The sequence below is a fragment of the Vipera ursinii genome, assembly GCF_947247035.1.
Source record: "Vipera ursinii genome assembly, chromosome: 5".
Taxonomy (NCBI): Eukaryota; Metazoa; Chordata; class Lepidosauria; order Squamata; family Viperidae; genus Vipera; species Vipera ursinii.
The window spans coordinates 46,134,406-46,148,981 of record NC_139518.1 but is presented as its reverse complement, the minus strand read 5'-3'; the positions used below and the strand labels follow the sequence as shown (position 1 = coordinate 46,148,981).

At 37.7% G+C, this 14,576-nt stretch overlaps 1 protein-coding gene across 7 annotated transcripts in view; it reads left to right on the top strand.

The window, feature by feature from the left end:
* Positions 1-14,576, top strand: part of BTRC (beta-transducin repeat containing E3 ubiquitin protein ligase) — a 178,696-nt gene that overhangs the window by 147,337 nt on the left and 16,783 nt on the right. For all 7 annotated transcript variants that reach the window (XM_083364360.1, XM_083364359.1, XM_083364357.1 and 4 more), the window contains 6 exons: positions 2,041-2,137; positions 4,557-4,694; positions 5,232-5,350; positions 8,038-8,287; positions 8,789-8,907; positions 12,056-12,166. In XM_083364360.1, coding sequence (XP_083220486.1) covers positions 2,041-2,137; positions 4,557-4,694; positions 5,232-5,350; positions 8,038-8,287; positions 8,789-8,907; positions 12,056-12,166 — 834 coding nt within the window. The remainder of the gene's footprint in view (positions 1-2,040; positions 2,138-4,556; positions 4,695-5,231; positions 5,351-8,037; positions 8,288-8,788; positions 8,908-12,055; positions 12,167-14,576) is intronic.

Below are 14,576 nucleotides of genomic sequence, written 5' to 3'. Positions count from 1 at the left end.
GTTTTTCAGTGAATTGCAAATGGGAAAAAATATTATTCCTCTCTAACAGCACATTACAGGACATAGGTTTTGGGGTTTTTTGGCTATATATATATATTATGGGTTTTTAAGTGACTACCTACACCAATAAATGCCATTGTGGTCCTGGTCACTCCCAGCCCCGAGCCTCGGTAAGGTAAGAGGCTGCCTCCAACTCACCCTATCCAACCTGTCTCACCTCATCTCTGCCCTTTGGCCAACTTGCACTCTGCCTTGTGACTTATCAAGCAGCCTCAGAAATGTGACTCTGGAGCTGTTTGCCATGTTCCAGTAAGCTGTGACCCACACCAATTTAATCCCACCTGCGATCAGCCTTGTTGTCCTGCACTACCAGACCCCTCTTGCTCCCGTTGCTGACAAGGTATGCCTGGCTCAGCCTAACTGCTGGGCCAGGCTAGGCTTCAGATGCAGAAGGGGGAAAAAAGCTGAAAGTAATCTTTGAGTGGCAACACACTAAAATACTCCTTTGTAAAAAGTTCCTGGAGCTCAGCGTGCCAAAATGTTGCTTTGGGCGTAGCTGCCCTGCCATACATTCTTCAGTTGATCTCCGTTCTTTTATATTGAGCTGGAAAAGATTACTTCAAAGCACCCGTCAATTAGCTGAGTTTAATGACAGAGTCCATTCATTTCACTTGCTCTTCACGCCAAGGACTTCTGCTGTCCCATGCATCATGCCCATCTCCAGCCTACTGCTTCATCCACCATGAGACTGGTAGCCAGGAAAACAGAGTGGAAGGTTGGGCAAAGGAGGTGTCTCAGAGTCTAACTCTTGCCCTGCCAAAATCTACCTGGTTTCCAGTCCTCTTATGAGGGGCCTTCTCATCTCTAGCTGTTCTCCGCTTCCAGATCACTTTCTAATCCTGATCCATGGCTGATTTTTATGAATATAGAAAGGAGGGGCATTTTGGTGCATCCCACTCCAGGAGCTTTTTTTACAAAGGGTGTTTTTGGCACAATGCTACTCAGGGAGTGCTTTTTGGCTCCCCCTCCCTTTCTTTTTGCAGCTGAACCTTGGCCAAGCAGCCAGGCCAAGCATGTCTCATCGGCAGCAGGAACAAGAAAACGGAGAAGGTGAGCTGGGGAATCGAAGCACAGGGCCACAGGGATCTCGGAGTACAGGGTGATGTGGGCAACTGCTGGGACTGGGCTGGGGTGGCTGCGGTTTTCTGAGGCTGTTTGCTAACTCACAAGATAAGAGTGCAGGATGGCCAAAGGGCAGACATGGGGAAAAATAGGTGGGTTGAGGAGTTAGAAAACCTTTGTGGTCATTAAGTGCAGGCAGGCTGCCAGTTCCCTGAGTTTTGAACTCATGACCAGAGAGGTACTAAAATGGCCATAACTTCAGGCACGTGTCATAAGTGTAGTTTTTCAATAATGTAAATGAACTTATAAGTCAAGAATTACTTGTACTGCTTGTTTATTTTAAAATAAGAAACATTTGCTGCCATAGTGTGAGAGCTTGTTCCTCAGTTTCAGTGATACAGTTCTGAGGCAGCCCTGAAAAGAAAGTGCTGAGATGTTTTGTAAGGTCTACACACCACACATTGCATATCACTGAATTTAACCTTTGGAAGCTGGCATCCATAGTGCATATTGTTTAATCAGTTTTCTTGAAGAAAATCAGAGTCTCTCTGGAAGGAAAGTTTTGAAACTTTCTCCTAAAGCATTTATGACCTACAACGCTAGTTTCAACGCTAAAGCAAATTATTTCCCCTATTGTCCAATGACAACTAGCAGAGATGTGTTCCTTATCAAAACTGATACCTGTGGGTATTTTTCCAACAGTTCCTTTATTCTTTTATTCATAATCTGCTGTTCTTCCTGGTGCAATTGCCCCACTACAAAAGGCAGCATTAAAGGGGAAAATAAATCATCTTTTCTACTTTTTTTATAATAAACTTTCTCTTTACCAAGCAGCTGGAATCTTTGAAATATTAAACAAACTTGTACAAAATTAAATTAGACAACTGAAATTAATAATATTTCATATCTTTCTTTAAGGGGACAATATATTTTTAGAAACAAACCACCTGATGGGATAATACCACCAAATTCATTCTACAGAGCACTTTATCCCAAAATTATACAAGATATAGAGGTAAGAATCGGAGGAAACACATGAAGGAAGTAGCTGGGTAGCATGGGGTATTAACCCTTAATTTAGGCTCATTTGGAATGCTTCTATGACTTTCCTACATCCAGCCAAATGCAATATGTGTTTGCATAGAGATAAAAAGGAATATGTAGTCTATACATTTTCCTAAAAATCATATGTTACTTCACATAAACATGCATTAGTTTGCTTTTGAATCACTTACATATCTTGTAGGCTGGATCAATTTATAATTAGTATCTCTATTCATTGCATGGTGTTCAGATACTGTGGTCCAGACATACACAATCTGGCCTCTCAAATTTTTAGGTGCAACTTTTTATTTTATGACAAAAACTTGACAGAGAGAAGTAAACATGTGCACAAAATCCATGTAATTATATACAAAATTTGTATGGGGCTATGGCAGCAGCCTCATAACTGGATAGCCAACTCAGCTATCCAGGCAATCGTCTTTGTCATTACTTTGTGCAGATCTTCTAAAGAATCAGAGAATGCACGTCATGGGGAGTTTTGCACAATGTATTTAATAGTTTGCATATCAGCACCACAGTCACACCAAGGGGAATATTTCCATCCCCATTGATAGAGGCCAGAGACATTTCTTCCTGTGTCACATCTAATTCTGTTCAGTTTTGTCCAGACAGAGTGAGGCAGGTTAAAACTAGGTGGTTTGGTAGTGGGGTTAACTAATGGCCAAGGTCTAGGACAACTCACTGTAGCCAACTCAACACGGGACAATCCACACAGGATAAATCAATGTTATAAATGTTATCCGCCATTGTTTCTTCTGCATTATTTCCATTTTTGTCAATTGAAATAATGTAGAAGAAATAGTGGTGGATAATATCGCACTGAGTTATCCAACATGGAATTGTCCTGTGGCAGGTTAGCCATAGCAAGATGGCTGCAGTGAGATGGCTACATTGGGTTGTCTCATTCCAAATGGCCAGGTCACAAGAAGATATCTTGGACCATTCTTCTCTTCAGGCATTCTTGGAGTTAAACTGGGTAAACGTTAAGTGAATAGATGCAACTCTCAAAGCCTCTTTAAATGTTTCAAATTTTGTTTTTGTTATGTCAGTATGGCAAATTACTAAAAATGGAAAATAATCATAATAGTTTGCCCAGGCTCTGTCCGTTTTTTGTGCTGCGGTCCCCAGCATGCAACTCAAAGATCAAGAAGAGCCTTTGTTCCAGACTCCTACTTTAATATTAAGAAATTAATTTAGAATTGGAGTGAAAATTAGAAATATATAACCCGAACAACCTTATAATTTATTTATTTATTTATTATTTGGATTTATATACCGCCCATTTCCCGAAGGACTCAGGGCGGTTTACAGGGCAATTAAAACAATACAATATACAAAGTTAAAATAGAATTAAATTAAATAGCCCTGAAAATTAAAAACTAAAAACCCAAACCCTCAGTCCAGGCCGGCAAGCTCGAATAGCCAGGTTTTTAGGTCCCGGCGAAACGAGCGAAGGTCGGAGGCCATCCGGAGTTCCACAGGCAGCTGATTCCAAAGGGCAGGCGCGCCTACCGAGAATGCCCTCCCCCTGGGGGCCGCCAGCCGGCACTCCCTGACTGGCGACACCCTGAGGAGGCCCTCCCTGTGGGAGCGCACAGGATGATGGGAAGTTGATGCTGGCAGCAGGTACTCCCAAAGATAATCCGGACCCATGCCATTAAGGGCTCTATAGGACATCACCAACACCTTGAATCTCACCCAGAGGGCAACCGGAAGCCAATGCAGCTCGCGGAGAAGAGGTGTTACATGGGAGTATCGGGAAACCCCCATCACAACTCGCGCGGCCGCATTCTGCACCAGTTGAAGCCTCCAAGTGGTCGTCCAAGGGCAGCCCCATGTAGAAAGCATTGCAGTAGTCTATCCGGGAGGTCACGAGCGCATGAGTGACTGTACGTAGGGCGTCTCGGTCCAGGTAGGGACGCAACTGGCGCACCAGGTGAATAAAATTACATAAATGATATATACTTCAATAATTCTTCCATGCTTATTGTAAATAAAAAATGGAAAATATGAGAATTGTCAAATTCCCCTATTTATTATTTCATTCATATTCTACATTTTTAAGACTACAGGTATTGAGAAAGGACATTGATCTTAAAAGTATTTAAAAGTCAGTTTACCATGCATACCCTACATTAACAATACTATATTTTTGATAGCTGGTGCTTTTGATTTTTGGAAATGACAGTGAAATTTTAGAAGGATTTAATACATTGTGAAAGCTAAAGATTGGGAGGGGAAACATTTGAGAGTATCTAATGATAAAAAGGCTCAGCATTAGAGCCTCTTCTCTGTCCCATGAGTGTATCACTGTAAAATTTCCATGATATTTGTTCCACACTTTAAAATTGTTTTTCTCTCTTCCCCAGACGATAGAATCAAACTGGCGTTGTGGAAGGCACAGCTTACAAAGAATCCACTGCAGGAGTGAAACTAGCAAAGGTGTTTATTGTTTACAGTATGATGATCAGAAAATAGTGAGTGGTCTACGAGACAATACTATCAAGGTGAGAGTTCCCCAGTGTGCAATTATGGAATACAAAATCTATTCTGCAAGAGAATGCCAGCATAATAATGGAATTGACCTATTCCTCAAAAGAATGTGAAGTGTAACTTAATTTGGAAAAGGAAATGCATGAGGAAAAACTAGCTGCTTTTCCATACTCTATCTCAGCCGAGTTTGATTTAAAAATATATTGATTTTCTTTTATCAGTTTCAAATAAGGAGGATACATCTATAATATCAGCTTCATTTTCTTGTGTTATATTCATGGCTAACCATATTATTGGTCCTTCAGTAATTAAAGTCTTTCTGTTCCCTAATGAGAAGAGTAAATACGATGTTCATATTAAAAACAGAGATATTAAGGATAGTTTATATTGCTCCAAAGTGCCTGTGGAATACAAAGTGTGTTGTGTGCTACTTAAAGAAGTTCTGTTTGCCTTAGTAAAGAAAATGCTGTGTTGTAGGAAATAGAAGAGACAATATAGCAGCACAGTCTGTTACTTTGTGATAAAATCTTAGTGTTCTGTTGTTTTCCTAGATCTGGGACAAAAATACCCTAGAATGCAAGAGGATTCTGACTGGACACACTGGGTCAGTCCTTTGTCTCCAGTATGATGAGCGAGTAATCATCACTGGATCATCAGATTCCACTGTCAGGTAGCTAGCTATTTATTTAAAAATGTATTTATTCTGTCTTTCTAACTAATATAAACACCATGGCAGCCTACATCGTTGTGATTAATTAGAGTGAACATTTTTAAAGCAACTTATTAATATAGTCTGCTGCCAACAAACAAATCAGATAAAAGAAATTAAAGGAATTATTAGTATTGGTATTTGCATTTCTATCACACCTGTACTAATTATCCCCACAATAGCAATTCCCTGAGGTACATTGGGCTGAGAGAATAAGTAGTTCAAAGTCATCCAGGGGTCTTGAACCTGAGTCTCCCTAGTTCAGCCCAAACATTTAGCTACTTATTATATTGGTTCCACCAGCCAAGTGTTCACTAAAAACTTTGGTATGCTATAAAAGATTGTAATTTATGCTTAAAAAATGATCATAGTAGGTGCATCATGAATAAAGCTTGGTTGAAGACATCTGTGTCCTCTAAGAACTAACACTAAGAAAATGTTGTCCCCCCATAGTTTTTGATTTCAAAAAAAAACAAAAGAGCAAGTGGTCTATAAGATACCTAAATCTTGAGCCACCTGTAGCTTTAAGACAAGCATTTTTACTGGTTTCCAGTGCTACACTTGAGGTACTTGTATAATATCTTACCTGTGTGTTGTACTTAATGAGTTGTGTTAACCTTTCCAAGCATTATATATAGGCATTCTTTTATATTTTATATTTATAATGCATTGTGGTAATCTTAGAGGTAGTCCTTGACCTGTGACCATTCATTCAGCAGTTGATCATAGTTACAAAATGCTGAATGAATTGTGGTTACAATTGGTCCTTGGAGCTCCAGCCATCCCACAGTACCATGGTCATGTGATCATGAACCGGTGTTTGGCAACTGACTCGTACTTATAACTCATTGCAGTATTCTGTGATCAAGTGATCACAATTCTAGTCCCAGTCACCATTGCCAGTCAAGAACTACCTATACTTGAATTCAAACAAAGCAAGAAATTGCCATGCATGAGTGAATCGTAAGAAGCTTCATGTGTTTGTAAAAATAGAATCATGTGTATTTAATTTCACAATACTGTTAGCCCCATATTGTAGATGATGAGAGGATGAGGGAGAGGGATATGGCTGAGAGAAGAGTTCTTTGCAACTTTCTAGTGAGTTCATGTCTAAAGTAAATTTTGAATTGTGAGATTATTTGGCTTACGATTCTGAGTACGGTACAGTTTCTATGCTGAACTGATTGTATTGGTTCCTCAAGTCAAACTTCATCCTGAAACAAAAAAGACAGGAGGTATTTATAAAGGTGGAAAAGGTATCACATGCTTTTATTAAAATAAGCTGGGAAATGAGAAGCTTAAATCCTGGATTTCAGTCTTAACAATGCATATGCACCATATGTGTACATAAATATAACTATCCTTGAGAAAATATAATCAGCATATTAACTGAATATGCTATATTTTTAGGTACCTATACATTTTTACATGTAATTTTAATCGTCCACTTAGTATTTAGAATTTTTCTATAGCAATAATTTAGAAAATTGTCTGCCCTTCCTCCTGTGTAAATTTCTGTATATTGTTAAACTATCCACTTTGGAAACTTGATGGGAAGGAAGGAAGGAAGGAAGGAAGGAAGGAAGGAAGGAAGGAAGGAAGGAAGGAAGGAAGGAAGGAAGGAAGGAAGGAAGGAATCACTAAGTACAGAAGATCCTTTTCATCTATTAATGTTGCCCATATTCTTTTCTGCAATAATTTTTAAAATTAAGATAAAAGCTGTAGAATAACAACTTCTAGAGAAGCATTCAGATGCTGCATAATTCCCACAAGCACAGAAACTCACTATTTGTTCTGAAGATAGGAGTTTTTGAAACACTATATATGTCAAACCACTTAGTTAAAAAGTGTTTTCATTTGCCCTGTTCAATCAGTATGGTATTAACAGTACTGTAGGGTTATTTTAAGGGACGCGGTGGCTCAGTGGGTTAGGACGCTGAGCTTGTCGATCAGAAGGTCGGCAGTTTGGCGGGTCGAATCCCGAGTGCCGCATAGCAGAGCGTGAGCGCCTGTTACTCGTCCCAGTTTCTGCCAACCTAGCAGTTCGAAAGCACCTAAAAATGCAAGTAGAAAAATAGGGAACACTACGGTGGGAAGGTAACAGCGTTCCGTGCGCCTTTGGCGTCTAGTCATGCCGGCCACATGACCACGGAGATGTCCTCAGACAAGCGCTGGCTCTTCGGCTTTGAAACGGAGATGAGCACCGGCCCCTAGAGTCGGAAACGACTAGCACACAGGTGCAGGGGAACCTTTACCTTTACCTTTTAGTGTTATTTTAAATTTGGTGGCCTCTATCCCAAATGGTTAATAGAAAAATTAAATTTGATTCAAACATGAGCTTAGTCAAAGGTTCATGATATAGTATTGACCAAACTGTGTCCTTTGTTACTTATGATTATGTTTTTAAAATGGATAGAAGAATGTCCTATTTCACAATATTATTCAGATAAAGAATGTATTTTTATTGTATTTCTTTTATTTCACACATGCTACTTAAACCATTTCTCTCAAAGTAAGTTTAAAGGCTGAGGTGTAACACATTTTTTCAGGACATTTGTAATACATCACATAGTGATAGGAAGCTTATAATAACTATGAGAAACTCATGGTCTTCTTTTTTCCACCTTCTGTTTTGTCATGAACTCCAGAGTGTGGGATGTGAATACTGGTGAGATGCTCAACACGCTGATCCATCATTGTGAAGCGGTACTGCACCTGCGCTTTAATAATGGGATGATGGTGACATGTTCTAAAGATCGTTCCATTGCTGTTTGGGATATGGCCTCCCCAACAGACATCACTTTACGAAGGGTTCTGGTTGGACACAGAGCAGCCGTCAATGTGGTAGACTTTGATGACAAATACATCGTGTCAGCATCAGGGGATAGAACTATAAAGGTGCAAACCTTGAAATCAGTATGATTTTGAATATGTATTTATTTATTGTATTTCTTTCATTAATATTCTACCTTTAACTAAGGAACACAGTGAATAGGTAAGATTTGAAAGAATATGTCACTGTCCTAAACTCACTCCATAAACTAAGTCACAATTTGTTGCACTCTCCTTACTAGCAATAGCACAGACTTATATACCACGGTTTACAGAGTCAACATATTGCCCCCATCAATCTGGGTCCTAATTTTATTGACCTTGGAAGGATGGAAGGCTGAGTTGATCTTGAGCACTCAGAATTGAACTCCTGGAGTCAGCAGTGAGTCAGCCTGCAGTACTGTATTCTAACCACTGCACCATCACTTGATACACTCAATCCCAATCCAACACTAACTACTCCATCACTCTGGTTCTATTATCAGTATAAGTCGTTCTCATACAAATACCAATTGTATATGTAATATTTCCAAATAATCATTTTTCTTCTTTGTGCTTCTTTTATAGGTATGGAACACAAGTACCTGTGAGTTCGTTCGTACCTTAAATGGCCACAAGCGAGGCATTGCATGTCTACAATATAGAGATAGATTAGTTGTCAGTGGTTCATCTGATAATACAATTAGGTATGAAGGATAGGATTAGCGCTGACTTTTTTTGCAGGGGGGGATGGGTCAAGGCAAACAGGCCTGCATATAACAGTGATATATCTAAATACCAATTTTGCCCAACTAAAAGCTGCTTTGACATAAAGCTTCTATGTGTGTGCACAATGGATTCTTTCTGTATTTATCATACCTTATTTTAGAATTGAAGCATTAGGTTATATTATTTGTATGAAAAGTTGTTTGGAACACTCGTGTTCTCTCACTTTCTGGCACATTTGCTACACTCATTAATATGAGATTGCATTTAATTATTTAGTGTTATGCATGCAAAAAGTTGGATTTGCATTAAAAGGTTTTAATACAGTTCTTAAATCCAATTAATAGCTACCAGGTTTTTTTTCCTCATAGCACTTGGCCTTGAGCCCCTTTTGAAACAGGTGGCCTGGATTCAGGAAATCCACTTGCTCTGCCTTCACTGAAAATAATCCAAGCATCAGTCTATTCCATACTACAAAGATTGCAGTTTTGAGATGTTGATCAAATGATAATTGGATGGGTTTTGATAGGAAGGCAAAATCTACTGCTTGGAAGTGATTGTGAATAAGGAAGTGAATAAGTGAATTTTGCAGTGTCTTCCTATTCAATCCAATTTAATAATTTAAAAGCTATCTTAATATTTTAAATGCGCTGCCTCTCTACAGGTGCAAGTTTTTCCCCAACCCAGTCTTTCTTGTGATGTAAATCATGATTCCATTATTATTGGAAAACATTCTTCTCTTTAGGTATTCTTCTTTCCATCAATGAAATGTCCCAATCCTTGTCATGTTTCATAGACAAACTTGCTTTCCAGTGTTGGCATAGAGCTTCTACGTTAGCCATGAATAACATGATTTCAAGCTTGCTTTGAACTGATGCTTAAGGTCAATTTTAAAAAGTTACTACTAGCAGTCTAAAGCTGACTATTTCACTGAGTTATAAGCATTGTTAAGGTAACTCTTATTATTAGGCTCATCCTTTTTCTATTTGTGTAATCCTCTGGAATTAATATCACAGAGATTGCGATATAGGTTTGTTTGATGCTATTATCTTGGAAATGTAATAGTAGATTTTGCCAATCATTTTGATTTAGAAAAAAGAATCAAACAGGATGAACCTAAAAGTTTAAAATTTGGAAAACACAAACAATAGTAGTAACCCAACCAAGAAATAGTTAAATATTGTGGACCTTGGAAAAGCAACTAGAGGTACCACATACAGTAAAATAAACTAATATAAATGTCAATATGGTAATAAATTTAAAAAGGAATACAATTATTTTTCTGCTTACATGGAATAAAAATCTTGTGCTGGAATTTTGCTGCAGTTGGCAAGTTGTATCTCAGCAGAATTCAGGTTGAGTACATAGTTGACCTATATGCTTCTTAGACTTAATATTCAAACATTTGTTTGCAGAGTGTTTCTCCCATCCCTCTTGTCTTTTGAAAGTGGGTTTTAAATGTTTTGAGTATAATTTCAGTATTCTGTATTACTTCCTCACTCTTCTTTAATAGGTACTATAGTTTTTTTTAACAGAATCGACACTGAAATCTCAAAAGCAGAATGAAATGTAATTCTCTAGAATTCAGTGACCAGAGCCAAATGTGAGGAATGAATGGCTAGACACTGTTACTTAATGCTACAGTTCCTGTTCAGAGTTAGCTAGAAAGAGCAAGGTAATGGGCCAAACACGAGCTATTAATAAAATCAATCAGTCTTCCAGAATTTATGTCACTACACTAAATTTGGCTAGCATCACAAACTATCTTTACATATTTACTTTAGAATAGTTGAAGTGGATATGATAACTGTTTCCCTATATGCATGTTTGGCAAGAATGGCCCTAGTGTCAGAAAAATTATCTCGGTCATTTTTCATCAACATTAAAACCTATTTTATAGGGAGAGACACTATTAAAGCAAAAAGATAGCTCTGCCATAGGCTCAACTGATAAAACTGAACTCCATCTGCTTAAAAATCTCCTGAATATCTCTCTACATAACTAAGTTTCTTCCAGTTACTCTTTTTGCTTTTACACATTCCCACAAAGTTGCATTTCAGGGGACTTTCAGAGAGTAGAAATGAAGTAAACGTGAATTATTTTTCACAAAGAGATACTTTTAGTTCAGTCAGTTATATAGCCATTTACTCACGGGTTCATAAAATGTATAGCAACTGTCTTTTTATTCATAGGTCATAAAATGTATAATAGCACCTGCTCCCCTAGGGCAACAGTCCTATAGACTTGAATTACAGACCCCTAATTTTAGTATTCCCTTTTAAATAACTGGTATGCACTACCTAATTATAGATTTTGTTATGCCAGATTCATATAAGTAACAAGTCAACTTTTAGTTGTATTATTTATTTATTTTATTTATTTATTTAATTGATTTTATATACCGCCCTATTCCCGAAGGACTCAGGGCGGTTTACAGGGCGAATTAAACAATACAATTATAGTGGATACTGAACTATAAGTGTTCTAAGTGCACTATACTCAGATTCATAAGAACGTTTATATCTAAAGAATTATCATTTTATTAGGTATCTGCCATTGCAATTGAGGTAATATGTTCCTTTCTTTCAATTTCACTAATAAAATAACAGATGCAGTTTTAGACACTTGTGAAGAAGCTCCAAACATGATCATGACATGCAATGCAATTTGATAGTAGCCAAAGAGTTTACCCAAGTTGACAATAGCATGTTTCAAGAAAGAATAGTCATTTTAGATGTAATTGTTAAGGAAGCTCCCATTTCAGTCTCTTTCCACTAGCAAACACAGTTTCCATCAAATATATACTATTGTCTAATATGAAAATGTTATCTCAAGTTTATATGGGCCACTATTGGCCAATTTATCTGGATTCAGTTATGTATTGTCAGTCATTTAGTCCTAATAGCAACTCAAATTGTGACTTAAAATCGTCTCAGCTATTTCTGAAATTGCTGGATATGAAAAAAGTTGGCTTTTGCATTAAACATTGATATTTTCTGGATACAAAATAGGAATTTGGATATATTCAAGTTCTCTCTTAAGTGTTTATTAAGCAGATTCAATTTGCAATTTGTAATTCAATTATAGAATTTTAAAAATATAATGATTAATTCTCTTGTGTTTCAACAGGTTATGGGACATTGAGTGTGGGGCCTGTTTGCGGGTCTTGGAAGGCCATGAGGAACTGGTGAGATGCATTCGTTTTGATAGCAAGAGGATAGTCAGTGGAGCCTATGATGGGTGAGCATGTAACGATGAGATACATAAATAATCAATACCTTATTTGCTTATCCTAAACTGACTTAAAACCTGAAAAGTAGAAATTTAAAAATACCTTCAGAAAAACCAGTTCATCAAAAAATAATCTTCCTGCAATGTATACTGCAAAAAAGAAAACAATTAGATTCATTTTAATAGTAGATTAAAAAATGGGAAGAAAGCATGTTACAAATTTGGCAGAATCATTAGCTATAATAATACAACTTTGTAATTTATCAACTTTTTTAGTATTCTCATTGACATATTAGTGACACCAACAAAAGAATGTGGTGATGTTTATATACAATTATTGGAATATTCAAAATATCTAATTTGCATTCATATCATTTTTATCTGTATTGCATCTATTATTTCTTATTTTCCTACTGATCTTTTGTGCCCATTAAACAATTGCTTTCAAAACTGTTTATGAAATCCAGATTCAACTTCATTGTAGATTCTCAACTCCGAATCCGCTTTTCATTGTGGCAGACTGATTAGCTTGTCATTCTGCTATAAGCTATCCTCCAAAATAATAGTTTTTTAGCTTAACTGTGCTGTAATGGCACAATAGTTAGAATGCAGTATTGCATGTTGACTCTGCTCACTGGCAGGGGGTCTATGACAACTCACCATGGGTCAACTCCCCACAGGACAACTTGCCATGGGACAGCTCAGTGCAAGCCAATTCACCATGGCCAACTCATCATGGCCAAATCACCATGGGATAACTTGCCATGGGACAACTTGCCATAGCCAACTCGCCCGGGACAGCTCGCTACAGGAGAACTCGCTGCAAGACAAGAGTTACACTAATGTCAAAGAAATGGTGGAATAGAATAATTAAAGAATGGCTGCAAAAGGAGGGACAAATGAAATGTGAATGTGACAAAAATGTGACAACAATTAAAATATGTTTTAATTTATTTTAAATAATTAAATTTAATTGTTAAATTGTCTTGCGGTTGGTTGTCCCGCAGTGAGTTGGCCAATAGCGAATTGTCCCACAGCGAGTTGGCCATGGCAAGGTGGCCTCAGCAAGTTGTCTGTGGCAAGTTGTCCCATTATGCTGCTGCTAGGAGTTCAGTCCTGATCAGCTCAAGGTTGACTCAGCCTTCCATCCTTCCGAGGTAAAATGAGGAGCCTGATTGTTGGGACAATATGCTGACACTGCAAACCTCTAAGAGAGTGCTGTAAAGCACTATTGCTGTTGCTATTCTAGTGCTTTACATTTATATTACACAATTTCTTTTTTCTGAGTTCAGCTGTTATGCTTAGATCCATTGGTGTGGAGCAGCCTAATTCATATGAAGTTTTCATATACCTTTATATATTTTACTGAAATTTTATAAAAAATAAAATATGAAAACTGGAAAAAAAATTAAAAGTGAAAAAATAGGGAAGGGAAAGATGCAAAGAATAAGGAAACATGGAAAAATAAGAAAAGATAACTTTCAACTTTCTTTGATACACTTGCAATATAAAACATTAACCTTTTAATCTAAAATTCAATAATATACGCTATTTCTATAATAATAAACCATTCTACTTGTCAAATCCCAAAATTAATATAAAGGTAAAGGTAAAGGTTCCCCCGCACGTGCGTGCTAGTCGTTTCCGACTCTAGGGGCCGGTGCTCATCTCCGTTTCAAAGCCGAAGAGCCAGCACTTGTCCGAGGACGTCTCTGTGGTCATGTGGCCGGCATGACTAGACGCCAAAGGCGCACAGAACGCTGTTACCTTCCCACCGCAGTGGTCCCTATTTTTCTACTTGCATTTTTACGTGCTTTCGAACTGCTAGGTTGGCAGAAGCTGGGACGAGTAACAGGCGCTCACTCTGTTACGTGGCACTCGGGATTCGACCCGCCAAACTGCTGACCTTCAGATCAACAAGCTCAGCGTCCTAACCCACTGAGCCACCGCGTCCCTTTTAAAAAATTAATATAGCATTACTTTAAATTTCAAACAAAAAAATCCAAATGTTGTTTCCATGTAGAATCAAAACTAGACAAAGTCTTTTCTTTAATCAAAGTAGTTAATTTTGCCATCTCAGCCAATTTCATTAATTTCACCATCCATTTTTTCTATTGTGGGAATCTGTAGGCCTTTCCATCTCTTTACATACAAAAGTCTCACTGATGTTACCATGTATAAAAACAAAGTCTCATGTTTTTCCTGGTTATCCATCAAACCAAAAGGAAAAACCTCTGGAGTTTCCATCTATACTTTTTGATGAGTTTGGAAAGATGAAAATATTTTTATTTATAGAACATCATATTTACTATTGGAACAGAGAAAGAGAAGTCTCTGTTGAAGAGTCAGAGCTACATGCACAACAAAATAATATACAGGTTATTTGAAAGAAATTAACCTGGGCAAAAATGTCAAAGAG